Here is a 24,904-nt window from a genome sequence, read left to right on the forward strand (position 1 = left end):
GCCTTCATATGCATTATTTCTCAGACACGAGTTCCTCAGGGCAGTATCCTAGGCCCAACCATCTTCAGCTGCTTCATCAATGACCTCCCCTCTATCATAAGGTCAGAAGTGGGGATGTCCACTGATGAGTGCACAGTGTTCAGTTCCATTCGCAACTCCTCAGATAATGAAGCAGTCCATGCCCGCATGCAGCAAGACCTGGACGACATCCAGGCTTGGCTGATAAAGTAGCAAGCAACATTCGCACCACACAAGTGCCGGGCAATGGCTATCTCCAACTAGAGAGCATCTAATCACAGTCCCTTGACATTCAACGGCATTACCATCGCCGAATCCCCTACCATCAACATCCTGGGGTGCACCACTGATCAGAAACTTAACTGGACCAGCCACATAAATACTGTGGCTACAACAGCAGATCAGAGGGTGGGTATTCTGCAGCGAGTGTCTCACCTTCCGACTCCCCAAAGCCTTTCCATCATCTGCAAGGCACAAGTCATGAAAGGAATGTGATGGAATACTCTCCACTTGCCTGGATGAGTGCAGCTCCAACAACACTCGAGAAGCTCGACACCATCCAACACAAAGCAGCCCGCTTGATTGGCACCTCATCCACCACCTTAAATATTCACTCCCTTCACCACCAGCGCACCGTGGCTGTAGTGTGTGCCATCTACAAGATGCACTTCAGCAACTCGCCAAGGCGTCTTCAACAGCACCTCCCAAACCCGTTACCTCTACCACCTAGAAGGGCAAGGGAAACAGGCACATGGGGACACCATAACCTCCAAGTCAAACACCATCCTGACTTGGAAATATATCGCCAATCCTTCATCGTCGCTGGGTCAAAATCCTTGAACTCCCTCCCTAACAGCACTATGGGAGTACCTTCACCACACGGACTGCAGTGGTTCTGGAAGGGAGCTCACCACCACCTTCTCGAGCGCAATTAGGGATGGGCAATAAATGCTGGCCTTGCCAGTGACGCCCACATCCCAGGAACGAATAATTTTAAAAAAAGTTTCACGATTGGGATAAACCCACCATTGTCAACAGATGAGGTTGGAAGGGTAACAATGGGTAGGAACCCCAACAGGTAATGTAGCCTACTTTGTTTTGGATCCATGTGCCACTCCTTGTCCTCTTCTCCCTCCAAGTAACATAAAAGATTCCTGCAGGGGCACCCATTATGCGAAAGGGTATGGTGGGAGTACAATGATTTAAACTAAACCCAAAGTTACTGTATGAAGATCTTAACCCAAACTGTTAAGCAGAAGAAAAAAAAAATTCAAAAAAAAAAACTACTCACATAGTCCAAGAAATGCACATTTAGTTGTAGCTGTTTAAAAGTTGCTGGCTATAACTTTAACAAAGTAAAGCACAACTGAGCAACTGTAAACATCTAATTTATATGGGCGAGATTATGGAGTGGTGTTGCACCAGTCTAATGAATAGAAAAGGATGAGGAAGGTATAATAGCGTCACTTTACGTCATTATATGATGATGAAACAGGCAGGAATTTACAAAAAGAGTGGATAAGCAGAGATGAAATAACAGGATGATGTTATGCAGAAGGCTCAATGGAGCAGCTGGTCTTTATCGGTCCTTTTTTTTGTTTGTTCACAAATCGGATTTAACTGTGGGTTTAAATATTACTGCTGTAGAAATGGAAATTTTCACAAGTACTTTGAATTGTGAGTCACTTCAACATTCACCACTCCAAGGATTGAGCCAAAAATTGTAAACCTCATTTCCTTCCCATAACCTCTACAAAATTATTTTCTATTTCTAAAGGAAATATAACAGAATAAAGAAATGTAGGCAATTTCTTAAATCCCAAAATTACAACTTTGACCTTGCTGCAGAAATATTACCTCAGCCCTCAAAAGGGCCAAGGATCTCTTTCAAATAGTTGCATTAGTGGTTTTAGAATTGTTTAAAAGGAATTTTGCTTATTTTAACAATTCAATATTATACTTATTGGGCCAGAAATTAGGATCGGGTGCTTGTCGCGCGTGCAAGCTCCCGATGTGCACTCACCCGGCGCGTCGACATCTGAAGCCTGGGTCTGCTTGGAATTCCTGTCACTGGCCCGGTTCAGATGTCGGCGTGATGTGCTTGCCTGATCCAGCGGCGTAGTTAGTGCGATGTGCTGGCTGGGATCAGGTGAGCACTCTGCAGCCAATCAGGGGAGGGGAAACTTCATTCATGAGTTTGATAGTAAGAACTGTCAAACTCATGAAAAGTACGGGCGCCCAAAAGACTAGTTTAACTTTAAATAAAATTTTAAAAAACATCCCAATAATTAAATAAACTATAAATAACTTTAAAAAACTATTTTAAACAATTAATCACATTTTTGAAAAAAGTAATTTTTTAAGAAATCGGGTCTAAAAATAAACTTACCTTACTGTAAAGTCCTTAAAAACAATAAAGCTGTGGAAAAAATGTTATAATTTAAATAATAGATCACTTACCTTCAAGAATCAAATCCTTACGCCTCCTTTTTATATGTCTAAAAAGTTCAGGCCCTCGCACACGGGCAAACCTGTCAAAAAGAAGGAAGTTCAACACGTGCGCGCAGAGTCCTGCGCGCACGCGTTGGACCTCTGAACCCCTTGGAGGAAATGCCGGTTTCCCGCGCATGCGCTGTGCATGCTGAAATCCGGCACTTCCAACGGGCCCACGCATGAGTACACCGTCCGTACTCACGCGTTGGGACCGGAATTACTGGCCCAATATTGAATTCTTATAATGTATAATTCTGTGTACCAGGAAACATGTTATAATAGTTTTACTACTGTTCAATGAAGGACTGTAAGTCTTTCAAAACATGTACATCTCTCAAAGAATGAGAGAAGTGTACCAAACTGTAGAACAATAGTTGCAGATTCAACAACAACAAAAAAAGACTTTCCTACAGAAAAACCACCACTGAGGAACTATGTAGTAACTTTACTCACTGCTTGGCCAGAGTTCAAATCTAGCCCACACGAAAATATTTCTTTGCACCTTTAATAGTCTTGTGTGACCAATCTTTGGTAGCCTGAATTTAGCTTAAATTTGTACCAAAACCAAAGTCAATCCCACTCGGTGGGTCCATAAATATATAAGAACATAAGAAATAGGAGCAGGAGCAGGCCATTCAGCCCCTCGAGCCTACTCCGCCATTTAATGAGATCATGGCTGATCCAATTTTGGCCTCAATTCCACTTTCCTGCTTGTTCCCCATAACCCTCGACTCCCCTGTTGCTCAAAAATCTGTCTGTCTCAGCCTTGAATATATTCAATATCGTGCGAGAGTTCCCCTCGATGGATCAATATCACATTTACCCACTAAGCCATAGAGGCAGGAAAATCTTTGTTTAATTCCCAGTCTGTGCTGCATTAGTTGATCTAATCTAGGGCTTCAGCTTCTGCTCGCATTTGCTATCCAGTGACTTCTTCTGGAAAGTGCACAAGGACAGAGGTTAGGATCAGCTTTGGTGCCCTATTCCCAACTGAAGATCCTTTTAACACAACATCTCGGTTCATATATGTAAAATGGCCATTTGGGCAATGTACCTGCCAGTATCTATGGAACCTTATTCCCAGCACAAATCAGTATCCTCCGGAGCGAAGGTGAGAAAATTAGAAAGACGACAAAGTGGAAAATAATGCATCATTTGTTCATTGGATTAAACTAATTCATCAATATTATGCACTCCCCTTTGTCAAGCCAAATAAAGTGGTATCCATAACGTAGTAAGCATCAGTGTAGGAAGTTTCTATACAGCAATAATAATAGACAAAATAGAGCAACATAGTCAAATCCTAATGAAACAAAAGCCCTTATTAACCATACTCCATTTCAATGGTTATACTGTAGATAGGGGCAAAATAAAATAAATGCTTTGGGCATAAAGTCCTTTAAATGGATCATGGATTGAGTTCAGCTCATTTAATTATTAATACCCATTTGGATAACCATAAATATTGTACCTTGAAATCCTTTTTTTTTTAAACATAGTGTGAACAGGTTTAAAGGCACACATTAGGTAAGAGTACAAAGTTAAACACACTTACCTTTGAACAAAAGGCAAAAGCAGGGCTCAGTCCGCGGGTACAAAACAAACCCGTTAATATATACAGAAAACCTATCGAATAGGAATATAAAACCTAAGAGCAAGAAGAGACAAAATATGTACATCATCAACCCTGGATGTGCAGCTGCTCAAATTGAAAGCAGGCGTTTGGCAAACAAACTTATACTGATATAATAAACCAGAGAATGGTGCAAGTGATAAATAATAGGCAGTAAAGGTGCCAAATAGCAAACATCTGGAATTGTTTTAACATATTATATGGTTTTGACCTGACTTATTTTCTAAGCCACAGTACATTAAAACACTGGAGCACTTAAGTGGCAAGAGGTACCTGAAAAAGCAAATTGTTGATCCCTCTTACAAGTTTGCCAAATAAAATAGACTCTTAACCATTAGATCATGTTTGCACACTATACACTATAATAGGATACGACCAATTATCTATCCTATATTTGCTTTTTTAATGCAGAGGAACCTCAATCATCCCGAGATCTTTCATAGAAGGCAAAAGACCAACAAAATGCACTGAAGGAAGAGGGAGAGAGACAGGCATGGTCAGCTGCTTGTGGGGATCAGAAGAGCCTCAAATATGGCTCTCCTTATATTCTCAAATCTTTTGTGGAATTATTCTCAGGCTAAAAAAAAATTACATAGGATATCCAGCACAGAAACAGGCCATTCGGCCCAACCAGTCCATGCCGATTTTATACAATGCAAGGGGAATGGTATGTAAAAGAAACCGGAGGCAGATCACTATCAGAAAGGACAGATTACCAGGAAGCAAATCTAGAGAACTGTTGGCCAGTTTTCTGCAATTGCTGATATAGACCAGGGAAATTTCTATTACTTTGACTCAGCCATATTTTCTGCCATCATTTGAGCCACTGCCTTGTTTTTGTGGTTCACTGCAGCTTTTCAGAATGTAGTCTAGCCTCAAACTGTGGTGGAAGGAACTTCTATTCCGTCCAACATACTGAAGAGCTGACTGGTTGACTTTTTTGCAAGGCCATCATCAATCAGGTTGGACTGTCCTCAACTGGAATTGAAACAAAACTTACAAAATGGGATTGTTTCCATTTGTTTTTAAAAAAGTGATCACACCATATTCAATCATTTAAAAATAAACTCAGCGATGGACATTCTTTTAAGAGCTCCTCAATTTCACATAAAGTTGTGCCTCCTTTCATTTTGCAGAATTGTTTAGTTCTCAGGTTTAAGTATAGTTTCTTTTTGTTTTGCTACATACACTCAATAACTGAATTTCCCAAGCTGTACAAACCAAACTTTTCTTTAAGCACTTGGAAGAGTGATATTCAGCAAGAACGCAATGCTGATTAATATAACATACTCTGATTTTCTTCGAGAAAATAGGACTGCAATTACACACATCAAAATAACCAGTAAACTAAGGGCAGCTAAAGTAACATTCTTCTTCTTAGGCAGTCCCTCGGAACCGAGGATGACTTGCTTCCACACTAAAAATGAGTTCTCAGGTGTCTGATGAGTCCAATGCGGGACCTACAGTCTCCGTCACTGTTGGGGTTGTCCATGAGGGTCCTGACGTTCCAGGTCCCGAACTTCATTTTAAAGGGTGGAAGATGCCTGTGCGTGAATTCTTTTAACGTGGGGTGGCCGTTGCGCACCAGCTACCACACGGGCTTGACAGAGCACTGTCTTGGTCCAATGGCAAGGGGATCCAAGATGATTGGAGACCAGACTCTGCTACATTGGCCTAGCACACACACACACACATACTGCTACTGTCCTCCTCCCTCCTTCTCGCAAGTCCTCTCTGCCTGGGTTTCATAGACTATAACCCTGTAGTAACAAAGGCATTAAACATTAAAAGATGCATCAAATGTTAAACTCAACCCGGTGCTTCCTGTGGAGTCCAAAATAGTATCGTCTCTTTCCCAGTACAGGGGACAGGCAGGCAGCAGCAGCCACCCACCCACATCATTGAGCTACCACACAAAAATATTAACTCTAGTCTGGGGATAGCAGCAATTTTCCCTTTTGGGAAATTAATACAACTAATGGAGGCAAGGGAGAAAGAGGAAACAAAACAATTGATACAAACTGTTCAAACACCAAAAGGACTAAAATATTTTACAAAAAAGGTACAAAAAGAAATCCTTATACTGTATTTGCATTACTGAACAATTAACAGAGCTTGTTAATAAAATACTTTTTGAAAATTACTGGGAGTGGAAAATTAGTTAAATTGTATTTTCATCGCCTCATTATTACTCTCAACCACAGTAGTAGATAAGATAGAATCTACCATATTTCTAATAGTATTTGTTGGTATGTTTCATACTGGCTAATCCAGAAAGCACAGGCTGGTGAAGCATATCAATCCAGTAGTTTTCAAAGGCATTATCATAAAGCTGAATTGTGCACTTCAGATATTCATTTTGTTCAAGACTTTTTTTTTTGCATGATTGTACTATGTACTCCTAGCTAGTCAGCCTAACTCACTGCACATTATTACAGGTCACCATTTACTAGACACGGGCTGCATTATAATACTGTGAAACATGACAAAGGCTTTTAACCTGATTTAACCTGTCTTTTCTCATGTTGACTTGCTGTATATTTTGGCAATTTCTGTTTTTCCCCCATAATTTCTACGCACCAGTCCATTTTTTGTACAACTGCATATTTCTTGCAGGAACAATGGGAATGATAGGCCAATCTGGGTAACGATCAATAATACTGGCTGTAACATAAAACACATATTCTGGCAATCTACTCCAGTGTTGTCCAATACTGTCACTAGTCACACGTTGGGAATCTAGATGTGGCTACTTGCATTTTTGATTAGTAATTAAAAAAGGAGTAATTGACACAGTCGTTGGGCCCATGATCTCAATACTCACATTCGCAGGGCATATGCATGTGTACGTTAACCTTTTTGTGCATTTGTTGGTAAAATAGCAAGACGAAAGCAGAGTGTGCGAGTGTTTTTTATGGTTGTGTATGCTTTACTTCCTTGGTTACTGCTTACTGGTTTTCTGCTAAAATGTGTGCAACATGGTGAAAACGCCAGACTTCAGCACCATGGAAACACCAGCAACATTGTATGGAGAGGGAAGCCGTCATTGTGATCAGCTCGACCAATCACAATAACCATTCCAGGCCAGCGGAAGAAAGCCAGCCCAACCAATAATGAGGAGCTCCAACAGGGCACATCATTGGCAAAGGGCAGGCAGAATCCAAACGCGTCCTAGATGGAGAGCAGGGCGGGTCTGGTGTGTCTCGTACGAGTCCACATTCACAGCAAACACTCTGATAAAGTCAAAGGGGTCAAAATTCGGTTGCTTTGTGCCTCCCGTTGGGGTGCTAACGGGGTGCAAAGCAACTAGCATCCGGGCGTGGCGTTGCTAACGCCTCCCGCGAAATTCAGTGGGAGGTTAGCGGCGGTGGTAGCGCCTTGTGGCGATGATGTCATCGCCATACGGAGCGCCCCGGCTGCAAACTTGGGCCGCGCCCCCTGATGTGCCGCCAGACGCCATGTCCGACAGGGTCAGGGGGGCGTACATGCGGCCGGGGCAGCGATATTTAAAGGGGAGGTGCCAGGCAGCCATTTTTTTGCGACCCGCCTGCCAACACTTGCCCCCTCTGCCCTCCCCGCGCGGGGTGCCGGCTGTGATTCGTCAGCCTGGCACTCCTTTAATAAGGGGAGGGAGGCCTGCCGTACCGTGGCGCTGCAATATTGAACTGGAGCGCCCCAAGAGGGAGGGGGGAGTGCTTCCAGTAGCACCCCCGTCTCCTGCTTGGGGCGCTACCATTCAATTTCGGGTGCGGGAGTGCCAACTTTGAGCGCCCCGGCGATGTTAGCGCCAATTTTTCCCCCAAAGTACTGCCTGCAACTGCTAGACAAAAGCCTAGAAGCTGCACTAATATATTCAGTGTCTGATAAATTCATGCCAGAGTTCCAAACTTTGGTGAAAGAGAAAGCCTACAAACTTTTGCACTGAATGGTGGTAATGTTTGCCAAGTAAATATACATGTGAAGTACATTTACCTGTATTGTAAGGTGTGTGCTCTAAAATTAGTACAGGTGGCTAAAACAGTGTTGCCATAGCCACACTTGTGGCTAGTCAGTGATTTCAATTGGACAACATTGATCTACTCAATTTACCTGTAGGATAAATTACTGCATGCTTTCTTATTTTATATATTTCGGTTCTACTGGGTATCATTAAACTGAGTTCAATGCAATAATATCAAAGACTTATTTTACATCTAGCATACATATGACTAGTCATGGACTTTGAGTAGATACAAGAATAAGTTATCCTGAACTTAGTATGACAAAAGGAAATACATGCCATAATGTAAACACAAAAACTTCAATCATTTGGCATCCAGGCCTTGCTGAAACAAATTGCACAGAAGCGCCAGTTACTATAAGCTGACTTGATTCTTGGATTCCTTACTTTTTTAAAAAAAAGTTTAAAAAAAAATCTGAAAGCACATGGCAAGATACTAAAATACATAAAATACACTAAATTTGCTAAATTACTGTGTACATCTGAAATTCCTTTAATATTTTTGGAGGCATTATCCATTTATTTTAGATCGGTTAATGCCTCTGCTAAAACATCATAGACAAGGATTTCAAACAAATTGAAGCATTCGTATATTATTAACCCCTGGCATAATTTCAGGGTCCATTTGTACCCATTTAATTTTATAAACGTGCTGAATCTCTTATTTGTAGATGGTAAGATGGTAAAAAGGTCTCTATTACACTTGCCAACCCCATGCCCTCAGGTTTTACATTAATAAAACAGACTAGATTTATGTGGGCATATAAATTATACAAAAATACAATACACTGCATTAGGGACATTGAGGCTATCTCCTTTTAGTGAAATCAGTAAACTCAAATGAAATGTGCAAAAATGTTAATACAGGAAACTCTCTTTTTACCGGCAAAATTCAGGAGTAGGTTCAGGTAAGTTTTACTGTATATTAGTGGCCGTGTAACCGGGGTTCCTGGATCTGTGGCCATGTAGCCGGGGTTCCTGCACCTGTTGCCATGCAACAGGGACGCCTGGATCTGTGGCCGTGTACGGGGCTCTCGTACCTTAGTAAGTATACCTCTCTGTAATCCAGACTTTTTGATCAACCGGCACCACGCCGGTCCTGGATAAAAAAAGTTTCCTGTATTCTACTAAAATGGGTCATGAAAAATTAATTGTCTAATTCTAACTAGCTTTAAACTTGTGCTTCCTTTGTCATATTACCAAGCTACAAGCGTTCCTCTTTTAGTGTGTGGTCAGTTTAAATAAAAAAGTTCTCTTTCTCAGTATTTCATTTCTACCACTTACTGCTTTGTTTGAAACAAGTAGTAACATTTATAAAAGCGAGTTCAAGGAGCAACTACTCTCTTGTGACTATGGAATACAGGTTTTTAATAAGTAAGAAAGGCTATTTATGAGTGGCAAAACCACAAATGACTTCTGAAGGTCTTAGGTCATAGTTGGGAGTGAAAATGCACATAGAAATCTGGGTCTCTAAAATACCCATTTGTCAGCAAATATGATGAATTTACAATATTGTTAGGAATACTGAAGTTTTCCCTCAGCATCTCATACTGCCCATAGGTTACCATAAAGCAAATGAGCCGCTTGACCTCTATAAGCGAGCTTTCCATTAAACAGTCTGGCTCTATTTGTACAGAAATAGAGACAGACACAAAATCTACCAGAAAAGGCATGTTTTACTGGTGCAGTGATGAAGAGTTACTGGGGAAGCAATACTTGTCTTTGCTGCACAACCTCCAATCTACATGAAAGAAAGCAGAGATCATCAGCCAGGTCATCACCATGCTTTGTAGAACATGGCTGCAACTCTCCAATCCATAAGTAAGAAAGCAGATCTGAGTGATCACCCTGTGTGTGTAAGTAGTGAGATCACAAAAATCAAGTATAACCCAATTTTCAAAAATCAAGAGGAACTCAAGACTACAAGCTGCTGAGGCACACAAGATCAAAGTTTTGACAGCATCTGAAGAAGCTATTGAAGAATTGTTTGGTCTGGAATATCTAGAAGGGTGACAGAAGCTTAAACTAGTGTGTGTGCCAGTGATTCCAGCAAGTGGAATTCTAATCTTACCATACAAGATACGTAGTCTGTGATGCTGGTGCTCTACATGGATTATTATTTGCCGTGCAGCAAGTACACACAAGTAATACTTTGGGCTCTCATGCGATACATGTACAGTAACCACATTTTTTCCTACCCCTGTTCTTTCCACTGAACAAACTGGACCATCAGATTCCGGACTACTGTAAATGATAAGGATTGTTAAAGTCAGTTTTTATTGCCAATTTAAAAGCTTTTTTCCCCCCAAGTTTTATGTTCGGTGCAAAAAAGTCAGTGGAAAAATTGGACCCCAAAAACCCTGGTAAATTTGGAGAAAGTCAGTGAATCCAGCTTTATTTTGAACATCACAAACTTTAGAAAACAAACAAGGGTCTTATAAAACAGTGCAGTTAAGCTAAACATAGAATCATACAGCAGAGAAGGGGGCCAATCAGCCCATTGCGCCTATGCCGGCTTTTTGAAACAGAAACCTAATTAGTCCCACTCCCCTATTCTTTCCCCATAGCTCTGAAATGTTTTCCTTTTCAAGTATATCTCCAATTCCCTTTTGAAAATTACTACCGAATTTGCTGCCACCCTTTCAGGCAGTGCATTCCAGATCATAACAACTTGCCGTGTAAAAAAAATTCTCCTCACCCCTCCTCTGGTTCGTTTGTCAATTATCTTAAATCTATGCCCTCTGGTTCAATGTTCCCTTTAAGCTCTCTGGACCGCCCGCGCAGCTGGCTTTTCAATGGTTAAAAACTGAACATATGCGTTATCTTGAATGGGCCGCACAGCCCCTTAAAGGGGTTGCGCACCCAGAAAATAAATTAACGGGAACATTGCTCTGGTTACCAACCCTCCTGCCAGTGGAAACAGTTTCTCCTTATTTACTCTATCAAAACCCCTTATAATTTTGAACACCTCTATTGAATCTCCCCATAACATTCTCTGCTCCAAGAAGAACAATCCCAGCTTCTCGGGTCTCTCCACATAACTGAAGTCCCTCATCCTTGTATCATTCTGATGACGATACCACAAACGACATCCCACAATTCACAGTCCATGGACACCATCGGACTTCCACTTAACCCCTAGGCAGTTGTCTTTTATGAAGATTAAACAAAAAATTATGAATCTATGTGTACTTGCGTGGCTTCAGCGTGTGATCTCAATACACATAATCGCATGGCGTATGCATGTGTACTTTAACCATTTTGCGCATTTGTTGGTTAATGGCAAAACGAAAAGCAGAAGTGCGGGTGTTTTTTGATTGTTGGGAGTCCTTTACTGAATGGTGGTACATGATTGTTAATTTAATATACACATGTGAAGTACAATTACTGCATTGTGTGAGTAAGGAGATTTTCTACTAAAATTAATGCATGTGGCTAACATGATACTGTCATATGTGGCTAGCCAGCAATTTCTATTGGACAACACTGCATTAGCTTAAGGTGGTTCAAAGAGGTCAGTGTGGGGTTGCAGATGCCCCAGACTAGAGATTCAAACGGAGAATGGTAGGTACAGAGATCAGCGAGTCTGCCTTCAAACGGAAGTGGACCACCAGGTGCACAATGTTCTGGTCACCATGCACACGATATTGCAAGGGAAGCTGGGCAGAATGGAGGCAACCAATGCAAAGATGTTGGCCCAGAATTTCCTGCAATAGCGAGAGCGGCGATGTATGCCATAAATTTTGTTGTTTTACATGATGATCTCGCCGTTGCGAACTTACTCTGAAATTTCCTGGTTTTGTAATTTGATACGGGCATAGCGGCAAATCAGAAGTTGGACAGCAGATGGCCAACGTCTCCTACATCCGAAGCAAAGTTTTCTGCATCACAGGAAATCGCAAGCTATGTTAGCAATACCAGAATATTTGTATGTGACAACATAAAAGTGTAATTTATTAATAGTTAAATCACAATAAATGAATAGTACATCCTACACTGACCATTTTCTGAATGTATATAGAATCCTAGAATGGTTACAGCACAGAAGGAGGCCATTCGGCCTGTTGAGCCCATGCCGGCTCTCTGCAAGAGTACTTCAGCTAGTCCCACTCCCCCGCCCTTTCCCCGTAGCCCTGCAATATTTTTCCTTCAGGTACACAAATTTACATTGAACGAATACAGAACTTGGAAACAAATTTGCTTAACTGGCAGCATACAGTGGAATATTCTAGTATTAGTGGAATATTCTATTTTTCGATGTTGGTTCTGGAAATTGTGTCGGCGTTAGATCGGAATGCCCAGGTAGGCAGGCAAACGAACCTATAGGAGTATGTTCAAATTATACGCTGGCGAAATAGACCCGAGCTGTATCATACTGCCTGTGTTCTTATTAATGGAATCTCGGACTGACACAATGCTTAAGGACTTGGAGCCATAGTCTGAAGCTTACTGACTGGCTGCATTTTCTGTTCCCCCCCACCACCCCAATTTTCCTTGATTGCACATGTTTGCTCTATTCAGTCTTCCAGACCCAGACAAATTTACCAATAAACCTTGCAGACTCTGAATTAACATAAATTAGACTTTGAGACCGAGCACAATCAATAACAAGTGATGTGTTCTGATTTTGGTGAAAGAAATGATTTTATTGTTATCATTTGATACTATTCAACAACAGCTTGCATTTATATAGCACCGTTAAAGGTAATAAAACATCCCAAGATGCTTCACAGGAGCATTAAAGTAATTTTGTATTGGTATGGAGTAAGCACTGGATCTTGTCCCATTGCCTCTATAGTAAGGTTTCATTTTGTGGGATTCCAGGGGTTCGTCAAAGATTTTTAATAAAACAGAAAAGAAAAAATGCCTCAAACTCCCAGCTTTGGCAATTTTCATGTGGATTTGTAATTGTGTAAGGTCCACCTAGACCTTTATTTTTCAGTCCAAGTGGCAGCGGTGATAAAAGTAGCAGGAAATTTGTGATTGCCATTAATTTAAATAGGGTAGAGCTAGGATAATTCATTTCTCATTGTTTCAGCAAGAGTAATGGTGGAGCGGTGCAAAAGCTCCAGGAAATTATGGCGTGGTGTCATTAATGGCGCAAGTCACTTACGCCATAATTTCCTCTTTTGTGCTGTACAATGTAGATGCGCCATGACATTCATGCCAATTCTCCAGGGCCTATGCCTTAATACGTACATTTCAGAGAGAATTATCTGGTACCAGACAGACTAGTGTGACATTATTTCACTTCGACACTATAGATTCTTTTAACATAGAAACATAGAAGATAGGAGCAGGAGTAGGCCATTCGGCCCTTCGAGCCTGCTCCGCCATTCAATGAGATCATGTCTGATCATTCAAATTCAGTACCCTGTCCCTGCCTTCTCCCCATATTCCTTGATCCCTTTAGCCTCAAGAAATATATCCAACTCTTTCTTGAATATATTTAATGAACTGGCCTCCACCGCCCTCTGTGGCAGAGAATTCCACAGGTTCACCACTCTCTGGGTGAAGAAATTCCTCCTCATTTCAGTCCTAAATGGCTTACCCCTTATCCTTAGACTATGACCCCTGGTTCTGGACTCCCCGACCCCTGGTTCTGGACTCCCCGACCATCGGGAACATCATTCCAGCATCTAGTCTGTCCAGGCCTGACAGAATTTTATAGGTTTCGATGAGATCCCCTCTCAATCTTCTAAACTCCAGTGAGTAAAAGCCCAATCGACACAATCTCTCCTCATACGTCATTCCTGCCATCCCAGGTATCAGCCTGGTGAATCTTCGCTGCACTCCTTCCATGGCAAGAACGTCCTTCCTCAGATAAGGCGACCAAAACTGCACACAATACTCAAGGTGCGGTCTCACCAAGGCCCTGTACAACTGTAGCAAGACATCCTTGTTCCTGTACTCGAACCCTCTTGCTACGAAGGCCAACATACCATTTGCCTTCTTAACCGCCTGCTGCACCTGCATGCTTACCTTCAGCGACTGGTGCACAAGAACACCCAGGTCTCTTTGCACTTCCCCTTCTCCCAATCTATTGCCATTCAAATAATAATGTGCCTTCCTGTTTTTGCCACCAAAGTGGATAACCTCACATTTATCCACATTATAGTGCATTTGCCATGTTTCTGCCCAATCACCTAACCTGTCCAAATCATACTGGAGTTTCATGACATCCTCCTTGCAGCATACCCTCCCACCCAGCTTTGTGTCGTCTGCAAATTTGGAGATATTACATCAAATTCCCTCGTCCAGATCATTAATATATATTGTGAACAGCTGGGGTCCTAGGACCGATCCTTGCGGTATCCCACTAGTTACTGCCTGCCACTCGGAAAACGACCCGTTTATTCCAACTCTTTGCTTTCTGTCCGCCAACCAGTTCTCTATCCAAGTCAATACCTTGCCCCCAATCCCATGTGCCTTAATTTTGCACGCTAATCTCTTATGCGGGACCTTATCGAAAGCCTTCTGAAAGTCCAAATACACCACATCCACTGGTTCTCCCTTATCTATTTTACCAGTTACATCCTCAAAAAATTCCAGTAGATTAGTCAAGCATGATTTACCTTTTGTAAATCCATGTTGACTTTGTCCGATCCTGTCACTGCTTTCCAAGTGCACTGCTATTACATCTTTTATAATGGACTCTAGCATTTTCCCCACTACCGATGTCAGGCTTACTGGTCTATAATTCCCCGCTTTTTCTCTGCCACCTTTTTTGAATAGTGGGGTAACATTAGCTACCCTTCAATCCATGGGTACTGTTCCAGAGTCTATCGAGTTCTGGAAGATGACCAGCAATGCATCTACTATTTCTAGGGCCACTTCCTTAAGTACCCTGGGATGTAGATTATCAGGCCCTGGGGATTTATCGGCCTTCAGTCCCATCAATTTTCCTAACACCATTTCCCTACAAATACTGATTTCTTTCAGTTCCACCCTTTCATCAGACCCTATGTTCCCCGGTATTTCTGGGAGGTTATTTGTGTCCTCCTTTGTGAAGACAGAACCAAAATATGTATTTAGTTGGTCTGCCATTTCTTTGTTCCCCATTATAAATTCCCCCGATTCTGACTGCAAGGGACCTGCGCTTGACTTCACCAATCTTTTTCTCTTCACATATCTATAAAAGCTTTTACAGTCAGTTTTTATGTTCCCTGCAAGCTTACTCTCATATTCTATTTTCCCTTTCTTAATTAATCCCTTTGTCCTCCTTTGTTGAATCCTGAACTGCTCCCAATCCTCAGGATTATTGCTTTTTCTGGCCAATTTGTATGTCCGACATCTACATTGGTCCCACTCCTCAAAAAAGGCGACAGCTGCCTTTGGATAATCTTTAAATGCTGCTCTGCTGTTACTGGGTCTCAATAAGATCTGATCACCTTAGTACCAACTTGGAGCTATACTTAAAGATAACAGTCTGCAAATCTCTGGAATACCCAGAAAGTGTTATATGCTTCCTCAAGTACAATCAACCCTTCCAGGTAGAGCATAATTGTGTTTTTTCTTTAATAGCACTGGCAACCTATTTCTGACTGTCGGAACATGTAATCTCTGTCCCCAACAAACAAACATGTTGACTTTGTTTCCAGGTATCATTCTACTACCTGATAAATTTCCAAGGGGAACTTTGCCACCAAAATCAGCTAAGTAGGGTGTTCCATTAGTACCCACTGATTATTTGTTCAAACCTCTGGCTCCAAATGCCTTTGCTAATTTCAAAACTATGAATGTTTATATCCTATAATATCAGTAAAATATTGATTTTATTATTGCAAAAGTGCTGCTACAGTCCCCAAAAGCTAACCAAAATTTCAAATATATTTCAACTGAATAGAAAGAACTTTTTAAATACAAGCGAAATGGGTGTTTTAATGCCCCAAAATGGTGCATGAGACAGCTGTCGCTTCTCTTCAGAGATGTTTAGCTGACACTAGGGCCCCGATTTTCGGGCAGCTGTCGGGCGGCTTTTCATGCGGCCGTGGTCCGAAAATCGCGGAAAAAGCGGGTCGGGACCCCCCCCGCCTGATTCCCCGCCCCGTCCGACTTTCGGACCGCCGTTTCCACGTGCCCCGCTTCAGTCCCGCCCTCCGCTGGCGGGACTGCTCGTTGGAGCACTAATCACCAATGATCACCTTGTTAAGAACGATTTTCCCGTGCCGTTGTGACTTTGGGGCTTTCCCCACCTGAAACCCGCCTGCGGGGAACCCCGCCGATGAGAGCTGGCATGAAAACAGCTGGCTTGCTTGCTTGCAGCAGCAGGTCGCTGAGGGCTGAAGAGATTTAAAGAGGCAGCATTTGCAGGCTGCAGGACCTTGTTGATCAAGGCTTGGGGGAACGATTTGAAGCCTTAGGAGCAGCTGCAGAAAGTTGGAGCCTCACACACTTCTTCAGTGTGAGCTCCTGGGAAGCCCCTCTCACCACCCTAACTCAGGACCTCCTCAACTGAGGCATCTGCTAGAAGCATGGGAGGCCTTTGGCACCTTCTCTTCCTGGCATTAGAGGATCTCCAACAGCAGAGGTGGCAGCAGCAGAACCAGGAACAGCAGGATGATTACCAGGTGCACCAGGCTGCTGCTCACTCACCTGAAGCTGCACAAGCCAGAAGGGGCCAGCGCTTGGAAGTGGCTTGAGAGCACCTTGCTGCGCTTTAGGGGGCCAGTGGGACCCGTTTCTGCACTGGCAGTCCTACTCAGAAGGACTTCCATGAAGATCTGGTTTCTCTGTTCAACAGATGGCCAACGCTCCTCAAGAGATGTCATTCTCTTATGAGCACTCACCATGTTTTCCATATGCTGGCGAGTTATCTCCTCCATGGAGGTTGCCAACCTTTCCATGGTGCTGCGTTCATGCACCAATGACTCCACAAGGCTCTGCTCATGGTCGCTATGGACTCCTCCATTCGCTCCACACTCGCAGCGACCCTGGAGACAAAACCTGCCAGAGACTCCTGCATCTGTGCATGGAGATCCATCACCTCTTCTCTTGCGGATGGACCCAGAGGCAGAGGGTCGACATGCAGCGTAGCTGAGCTGAGCTGGCAGAGCCCTGCGCCCTCCGACGAGGACTCTCCACTGCTGTCCCTGTCTCCAGAATCTGCTGAGGCTCACTTGTCAGCTGTGAAACACCAGGTGACAACACTACTCTATGTCCCGAAGGTCCCCCCGAGGTGTGAGTGTCTGCGCTGGTGCTGGGTGCGCTTACTTCTGCTGACGCTGCGTCCTCAGAGGTTGGAGCTTCCTCTGAGGAGTCTGGCTGCACAGCCTCTTCCTCCTCCACAGTGAGGACAGGGGCTCTGGATGGTACTGTGGGGGAGTAAAGGAAGGAGTTACAGATGTAATGCCAAGGTTCCTCTGGTGACTCCCAGCGAGTTGGCATCTGCTGACACCTGCATCCATGCAGCATTGGTCTCAGTGGGAGGCCTCTTCCTCCCTGACCTAGGGAAGAGGACCTCCCTGTGGGCCCTAACCCCATCCAATAATGCCTGCAGTGAAGCCTCGTCGAATTTGAAGGCAGCTCGGGGTCTGGCACTGTCCACAGCTGCTGCAGGCTCCTCTGCCATCCTGTATGGTTCATTTGGAAGCCTTCAGAGGATGCAGTGCTTGCCATGGACCTTGAAAGCACCACGAATGATGACATCATACTGTGGGGATTTCTGACTTGATTTGGACAATTAGCAAGGCTTCCCACATGCTGGGAATTAATTGGCCAATTGAGGGAAAATTGCGTGGAGCTGGCTGACACTTTTTTATGTGTGTCAGAAACCCCACATTCGGGGAAATCTGACCATTCCCCACACAAGCCGAAAATCAGGGCCTAGGAATCCCTAAAGTTTTTGTGGTCACATAAACCAATTCAAATCACAAAATGTTTATGGGGAAAAAAAATGGAACACTTTTTTTGCCCTTTCAGTAACTGCAATTCCTAACTTTTAAACAAAAGAATTGTACAATTCATAATAACATGATTGAATTTAACCACCGAATTGTATTAGTGTCTTTTAATACCCTCATTAAAAAAATTTACTTCTAGGCCTCAGCCTGTCTCAATTGCCTGGGCTTCAACTGGATATTTCCATCAACCTTTCAAACACATCTGTGCATTCTAAGCATGTGCAGTTTGTAGAATTTCACAGCATGCAATTTGAGTAACAGCATGAGATGAAAGGTAGAAGGTTGTGTCCTTTAATCTTATGATGACAATGAGAGTTTTTTTGCTTTTTCCAAAAGACTTGAACAGAAACTGGAAATTCATCTCTCAAAGCTTTATTTTAGGTTGTTTGCAATGAATACTGTTCTCTGTAATGAACTGTTCAGACAGACCACACTTTTGATCAGAGCAACTGTGATTTCTGTTGATGGTTATAAAAGAAAACAAAGATTGCTTATCAAGAATGAATTCCTCTCTTTTGTCATTAATTTCTTTATTTCATGAAAATTCAGTAAAAAAACTCTTCTCTGAATCATTTGAGACTTATGGGATTTTCCCGTTTATGATGAACCAGCATTTTAGTAGGTAACTTTTGTTCATAGATATTTGTGTTTGCTAAAACCTGCACAAGTCAGCAAGCTCACCGAAAGCGCACTAAAGGGTAAATTTTCCACTTCATTGCTCCTGGTGCAAGCTGGGGCTGCACTTTAGGAAAATGCACATCTAAAGCCTGTAATCTTGACCATTCATTTTAAGAAGCAGATAATTTACACTTAAATGCTTTAAGGCAAGATCTGACTGCCAAGAGGACAAGCAGTGGGGGTAGTGAGTATAGAAATAGGATAGAGCAGATGAATGCGTGGCTGGAGAGATGGTGCAGGAGGGAGGGCTTTACATTGGGACCGGTTCTGGGGGAGGTGGGGCCTGTACAGACTGGACGGGTTGCACCTCAACAGAGCTGGGACCAATGTCCTCATGGGGGCGGGGGGATGGGCACAAGGATGTAGCATTAGAAAGGAGAAACAAAGTGCACAAAGGATTGGGAGAGACAGATAGCACTACAGTAAGAAATAGTACAGTATTAAGTGGGGTCAGACTAAGGGAGAATACAAGAAGGTCTAAGGTAGGCTTACAGTGCATGTGTGTAAACGCACAAAGTGTGGTAAATAAAGGTTGGTGAGCTGCATGTGCAAATAGCCAGATGGGAATATGATGTTGTGGTGGTAAGAGACCTGGCTCAAAAAAGGGCAGGATTGGGTACTAAATATTCCTGGATATAAGGTGTTCAGGAAAGATAGGGAAGGAAAGTAAGGAGGTGGGGTGGCAGTACTGATTAAGGAGAATGTTACAGGGCTGGAAAGAGAGGATGTCCTGCAGGGGTCAAGGACAGAATTTATTTGGTTAGAGTTAAGAAACAAGAGGTGCCATTACACTACTAGGTGTATTCTATAGGCCACCAACTCGTGCGAAGGATATATAGGAGCAAATTTGCAGGGAAATTACAGAGAGGTGCAAGAACCATAGAGTAGCAATAATGGGGGACTTCAACTATCCTAATATAGACTGTGATAGTAATAATGTAAAGGGCAGAGAGGGGGAAAGAATTTCTGAAGTGTGTTCAGTAGAACTTTCTTGATCAGTACGTTTCCGGCCCAATGAGGAAGGAGGCATTGCTGGATCTGGTTCTGGAGAATGAGGTGGGTCAAGTGGAGCATGTGTCAGTAGGGGAATATTTAGGAAACAGTGATCATAGTGTCATAAGGTTTAGATTAGCTATGGAAAAAGACAGGGAGCAATCTAGAGTAAAAATACTTAATTGGAGGAAGGCCAATTTCAGTTTGTTGAGAATGGATCTGGTCCGGTAAATTGGAGTCAAAGATTGGCAGGCAAAACTGTAATCGAACAATAGGCTGCCTTTAAAGAGATGGTTCGGGTACAGTCAAGGTACATTCCGACGAGGGGGAATGGTAGGGCAACCAAAGTCAGAGCTCCCTGGATGACTAAAGAGATAGAGAGCAAGATGAAGCAGCAAAAGGGGGCGTATGACAGATGTCAGGATGATAATACAAGTGAGAACCAGGCTGAATATAGACAGTTCAGAGGGGAAGTGAAAAAGGAAATAAGAGGGGCAACAAGAGAGTGTGAGAATAGATTGGTAGCTAACATAAAAGGGAATCCAAAAGTCTTCTATAGGCATATAAATAGTAAACGTGTAGTGAGAGGAGGGGTGGGGCCGATTAGGGACCAAAAAGGAGACCTACGAATGGAGGCAGAAGGCATGGCTGAGGTACTAAATAAGTACTTTGCATCTGTCTTTACCAAGGAAGAAGATGCTGCCAAAGTCATAGTGAAAGAGGAGGTAGTGGAGATACTGGGTGGGATAAAAATTGATAAAGAGGAGGTACTAGAAAGGCTGGCTGTACTTAAAGTAGATAAGTCACCAGGACAGCATGGGATGCATCCTAGGATGCTGAGGGAAGTAAAGGTGGAAATTGCAGAGGTACTGGCCATAATTTTCCAATCCTCCTTAAATACGGGAGTGGTGCCAGAGGACTGGAGAATTGCAAATGTTACACCCTTGTTCAAGAAAGGGTGCAAGGATAAACCCAGCAACTACAGGCCAGTCAGTTTAACCTTGGCAGTGGGGAAGCTTTTAGAAACGATAATCCGGGACAAAATTAACAGTACCTTGGATATGTGTAGATTAATTAAGGAAAGCCAGCACGGATTTGTTAAAGGCAAATCGTGTTTAACTAACCTGATTTGAGTTTTTTGATGAGGTAACAGAGAGGGTTGATGAGGGCAATGGGGTTGATGTGGTGTACATGGATCTCCGAAAGGCATTTGATAAAATGCCACATAATAGGCTTGCTAGCAAAGTTGAAGTCTCTGGAATAAAAGGGATAGTGGCAGCATGGATACAAAACTGGCTAAGTGACAGGAAACAGAGAGTAGAGCAGTGGTGAACGGTTGTTTTTTGGACTGGAGGAAGGTACACAGTGGTGTTCTCCAGGGGTCGGTACTAGGACTACTGCTTTTCTTGATATATATTAATGACTTAGACTTGGGTGTACAGGGCATAATTTCAAAATTTGCAGATGACAAAACTTGGAAGTATAGTGAACAGTGAAGAGGAGTGATAGACTTCAAGAGGACAGACATGCTGGTGGAATGGGCGGACACGTGGCAGATGACATTTAACGCAGAAAAGTGCATAGTGATACTTTTTGGTAGGAAGAACGAGGAGAGGAAATATAAACTAAAGGGTACAATTCTAAAGAGTGTGCATGAACAGAGAGAAATGGGAGTATATGTGCACAAATCGTTGAAGGTGGCAGGGCAGGTTGAGAAAGTGGTTAAAAAAGCATACGGGATCCTGGGCTTTATAAAGAGAGGCATAGGGCTGGATTTTCCTAAGCCCCTGGAGTCGGGTTGGAGGCGTGCGGGCGATAAAAATCGGAGATCCGGGGGTCCCGACCCCATCCCGCCTCCATGTCAATTTCATAGGAGTCGGGTTCCCGACAAGTGCGGGAACCCGACTCCCAGAGGCGGGAAGGGATTAAAGGCAATTAAACTGCCTGTTAACAGGTAGTTAACAGGTAGTTTTTTGCCTATTCGCGATTTTTATTGCAGGTTTGTGGGCTTCCCGACAGCTCCAAACCACGAAAAGTTGTCGAGGCGGGACGTGGGTCTGAGGTCTTGGAGGGGTCGAGATGCCCAGTGTTCAGGTGAGTGAGGGGTGCAGGAGTGCAAAGGTAAGTGTTTTGCAAGTGTTTAAATAAGTTTTACTTACTTTTACTTACCTTTACAGGAGTCCTGCATTCCGGTGTCGGGAGTCGGCTGCAAGAACCACAGAAGCTCCGATTTAAAAAAAAAAATCAGCTTCTTTGTTTCTACAGCAAAATGATTTTAAAGTTATCCTGAGAAAGGACTGAGGCTGAATTAGCAGTTTTTCAGTGCTTGACAGCTTCAAACAGCTGTTAAACACTGATATTTCATGTGCCAAAAGCTTTTGACAGATGAAATGTCAATCTCTGACGTCACCTGTTGCCGGGTGGCCCTTAATTGGCCTGCTGAGCCCACAGGGCGGGCTCAACAAGGTCAATCAGAGGAAAATCCAGTGGGTTGGCCACATCGCCATGGAGGCGGGACAACAAGCCCGAATGTGGGTTTCCCACCTCCAACCCGCCCCCGTAGCAAAATCCAGCCCATAGAGTACAAAACCAAGGAAGTTATGAACCACCACTGGTTCGACCGCAACTGGAGTATTGCGTCCAAATCTGGACACTGCACTTTAGGAAGGATGTGAAGGCCGTGGAGAGGGTGCAGAAAAGATTTACAAGAATGGTTTCAGGGATGAGGGACTTCAGTTACGTGGATAGACTGGAGAAGCCGGGGTTGTTCTCCTTAGAGCAGAGAAGGTTGAGAGGAGATTTGATAGGGGTGTTCAAAATCATGAGGGGTCTAGACAGTGTAGATAGAGAGAAACTGTTCCCATTGGCGGAAGGGTCAAGAACCAAAGGACACAGATTTAAGGTGATTGGCAAAAGAGCCAAAGGCAACATGAGGGGAAAACTTTTTTACACAGCGAGTGGTTAGGATCTGGAATGCAGTGCCTGAGAGGGTGGTGGAGGCAGATTAAATTGTGGCTTTCAAAAGGGAATTGGATAAGTACCTGAAGGGGAAAAAAATTGCAGGGGAAAGGGACTATCTGACGTGCTCTTGCAGAGAGCCGGCACAGGCGCGACGTGCTGTAACCATTCTATGATTCTATATGGGTTGGGGAGGAGGCAGTTGGACAGGAATGTGTTGGCGGTGGTGGGTTTGGACCAAGTAGTTTGAAAGGGACCATGGGCAGTTTGAGGCCCATTCCCCTGATCCCCGCCCATCTCAAAAGGCAGCTAGGGACAGCTTCCCCCTCAGACCCCAACAACCCCAATATTCCAATGTCTGCCTATGCTCTGAACTCCCCTCAGTATTGCTGGACCCTCGGAATGCCGCTCAATGCTCACAAACCCTTAAGTGTGCATTTCCAGTGCTTTCTGATCCCAGAACCGTCCCCAAATGTTCAGAGATGCAGAGACAGCCCTCCTCAATGCTCCAAGATCCTCTCTCCCAGTGCTCCTAGGCTACACCCAACAATTACATAGAAAATACAGCACAGAAACAGGCCATTAAGCCCAACCAGTCCATGCCAGCGTTTATGCCCCACTCAAGCCTCCTCCCATCCTTCCTCATCTATCAACAAAACCCTCTATTCCCTTCTGTCTCATATGCTTATCTAGCCGCCCCTTAAATGTATCTATACTATTCACCTCAACCACTCCCTGGGTAAAGAAGTTTCTTCTGAATTCCCTATTTGATTTCTTGGTGACTATCTTATATTGATGGCCTCTAGTTTTGCTCTTACCCACAAGTGGAAACACTCTGGCCGCGATTTTTTCAATGGAGGCGGGTTGGGTGCAGGTCAGGTGGTTTCCGGCTTTCAGTCCCGCCCCCAACTGCATCCAGCCCACAGACGTGATTTTACATTGATTGACTTTGTTAAGCCCGCCCTGCGGGTTTGCCGGCCAATTAAGAGGAAGCCGGTCAGATGACATCATTTGATGACGTGTCATCTGCCAGTTTTCTTAAAGGGACCACGCACAATTTTTTTTTGACAGCTCAATCTTGACAGCATTGAGGTGCTGCAAACACTGACAATCACTGTACAAAGGTGAGCTCTTGCGCCCAGACTCTCCAATGACTCCCTCCATAGGCTGGAATAGATGGCAGCTGCAGGTGAGGTGACAGAAGCGATCTGTCACGGGTGAGAGAGGTTCTCCCAATGAGGTGGCACTGGACATGGATTTCAAAATTTGTTATCTAAAGAAATGTGTAAATGCATTAAAAATGAATTTCCCAACATTTTCTTACCTCTGAGACTCACCAGTGTAACATTGGATCCTTCACACCACTTCTGCAGCTGTCATCAATCCAGAAACATTACAGCAGACTCACAATATGCCACACTTACCTGGTGTGGTGTCCGGATGTCGGGAAACCCGAGGCAGAAGCGGCAAAATTAAAAAATAGCCTGTCAACTACTATCAACTACCTGTTAATAGGCAGGTAATTGGCTTTAATCCTCTTCCCGCCGCTAGGTGTCGGGTCCATGTGCAAGTCAGGGACCCGACACTTGGGAAAATAGTTTGGAGGCGGGTGCCTCTATTTATAAAGCCAAGGACCCCACATGCCTTTTTAACAGCCTTCTCAACTTGCCCCACCACCTTCAAAGATTTATGTGCATAAACCCTCAGGTCGCCCTGTTCCTGCACCCCCTTTAAAATTGTACCATTTAGTTTATATTGCCTCTCCTCATTTTTCCTACCAAAATGTATCACTTCACACTCTGCGTTACAGTGCACCCACCAGGTGTCTGCCCATTTCACCAGTGTGTCTATGTCCGCCTGAAGTCTGTTACTATCCTCCTCTGTAATACAGAGCAGTAGTAATACCGACCCTGCTGTATGCCTCAGAGACATGGACCATGTACAGCAGGCACCTCAAAGCACTGGAGAGATACCACAAGCTGCCTCCGCAAGATCCTGCAAATCCATTGGCAGGATAGGCGCACCTGATCAACATTTAGTTGAGCCCAAATCATTATTTTCATATCCAACAAAAAAAGATATGATTGCCAACTTTACACATCTCTGAATTCTGTCAAGAATGGGGAAAGCATTTTTAAAACCCTTTTTTAACTCTTTGCAGTGCCTCCCTTGTGAAAAACATTAGTTTGTACAGAGTAGTAAAAAAAAGGAAAGAGCAGTATGAGGCAT

The 24,904-nt window shown here is 43.5% G+C and overlaps 1 protein-coding gene across 3 annotated transcripts in view; it reads right to left on the minus strand.

Moving 5' to 3' along the window:
- The window catches only part of slc35b3 (solute carrier family 35 member B3), a 60,358-nt gene that overhangs the window by 14,338 nt on the left and 21,116 nt on the right, over window positions 1-24,904 (minus strand). For all 3 annotated transcript variants that reach the window (XM_085993610.1, XM_085993611.1, XM_085993609.1), the window contains one exon: window positions 4,067-4,159. In XM_085993610.1, the coding sequence (XP_085849736.1) occupies window positions 4,067-4,159 (93 nt within the window). The remainder of the gene's footprint in view (window positions 1-4,066; window positions 4,160-24,904) is intronic.

Source organism: Somniosus microcephalus, chromosome 7 (genome assembly GCF_052327205.1).
Source record: "Somniosus microcephalus isolate GS21.2 chromosome 7, FLI_Smic_1.0, whole genome shotgun sequence".
NCBI classification, from domain to species: domain Eukaryota; kingdom Metazoa; phylum Chordata; class Chondrichthyes; order Squaliformes; family Somniosidae; genus Somniosus; species Somniosus microcephalus.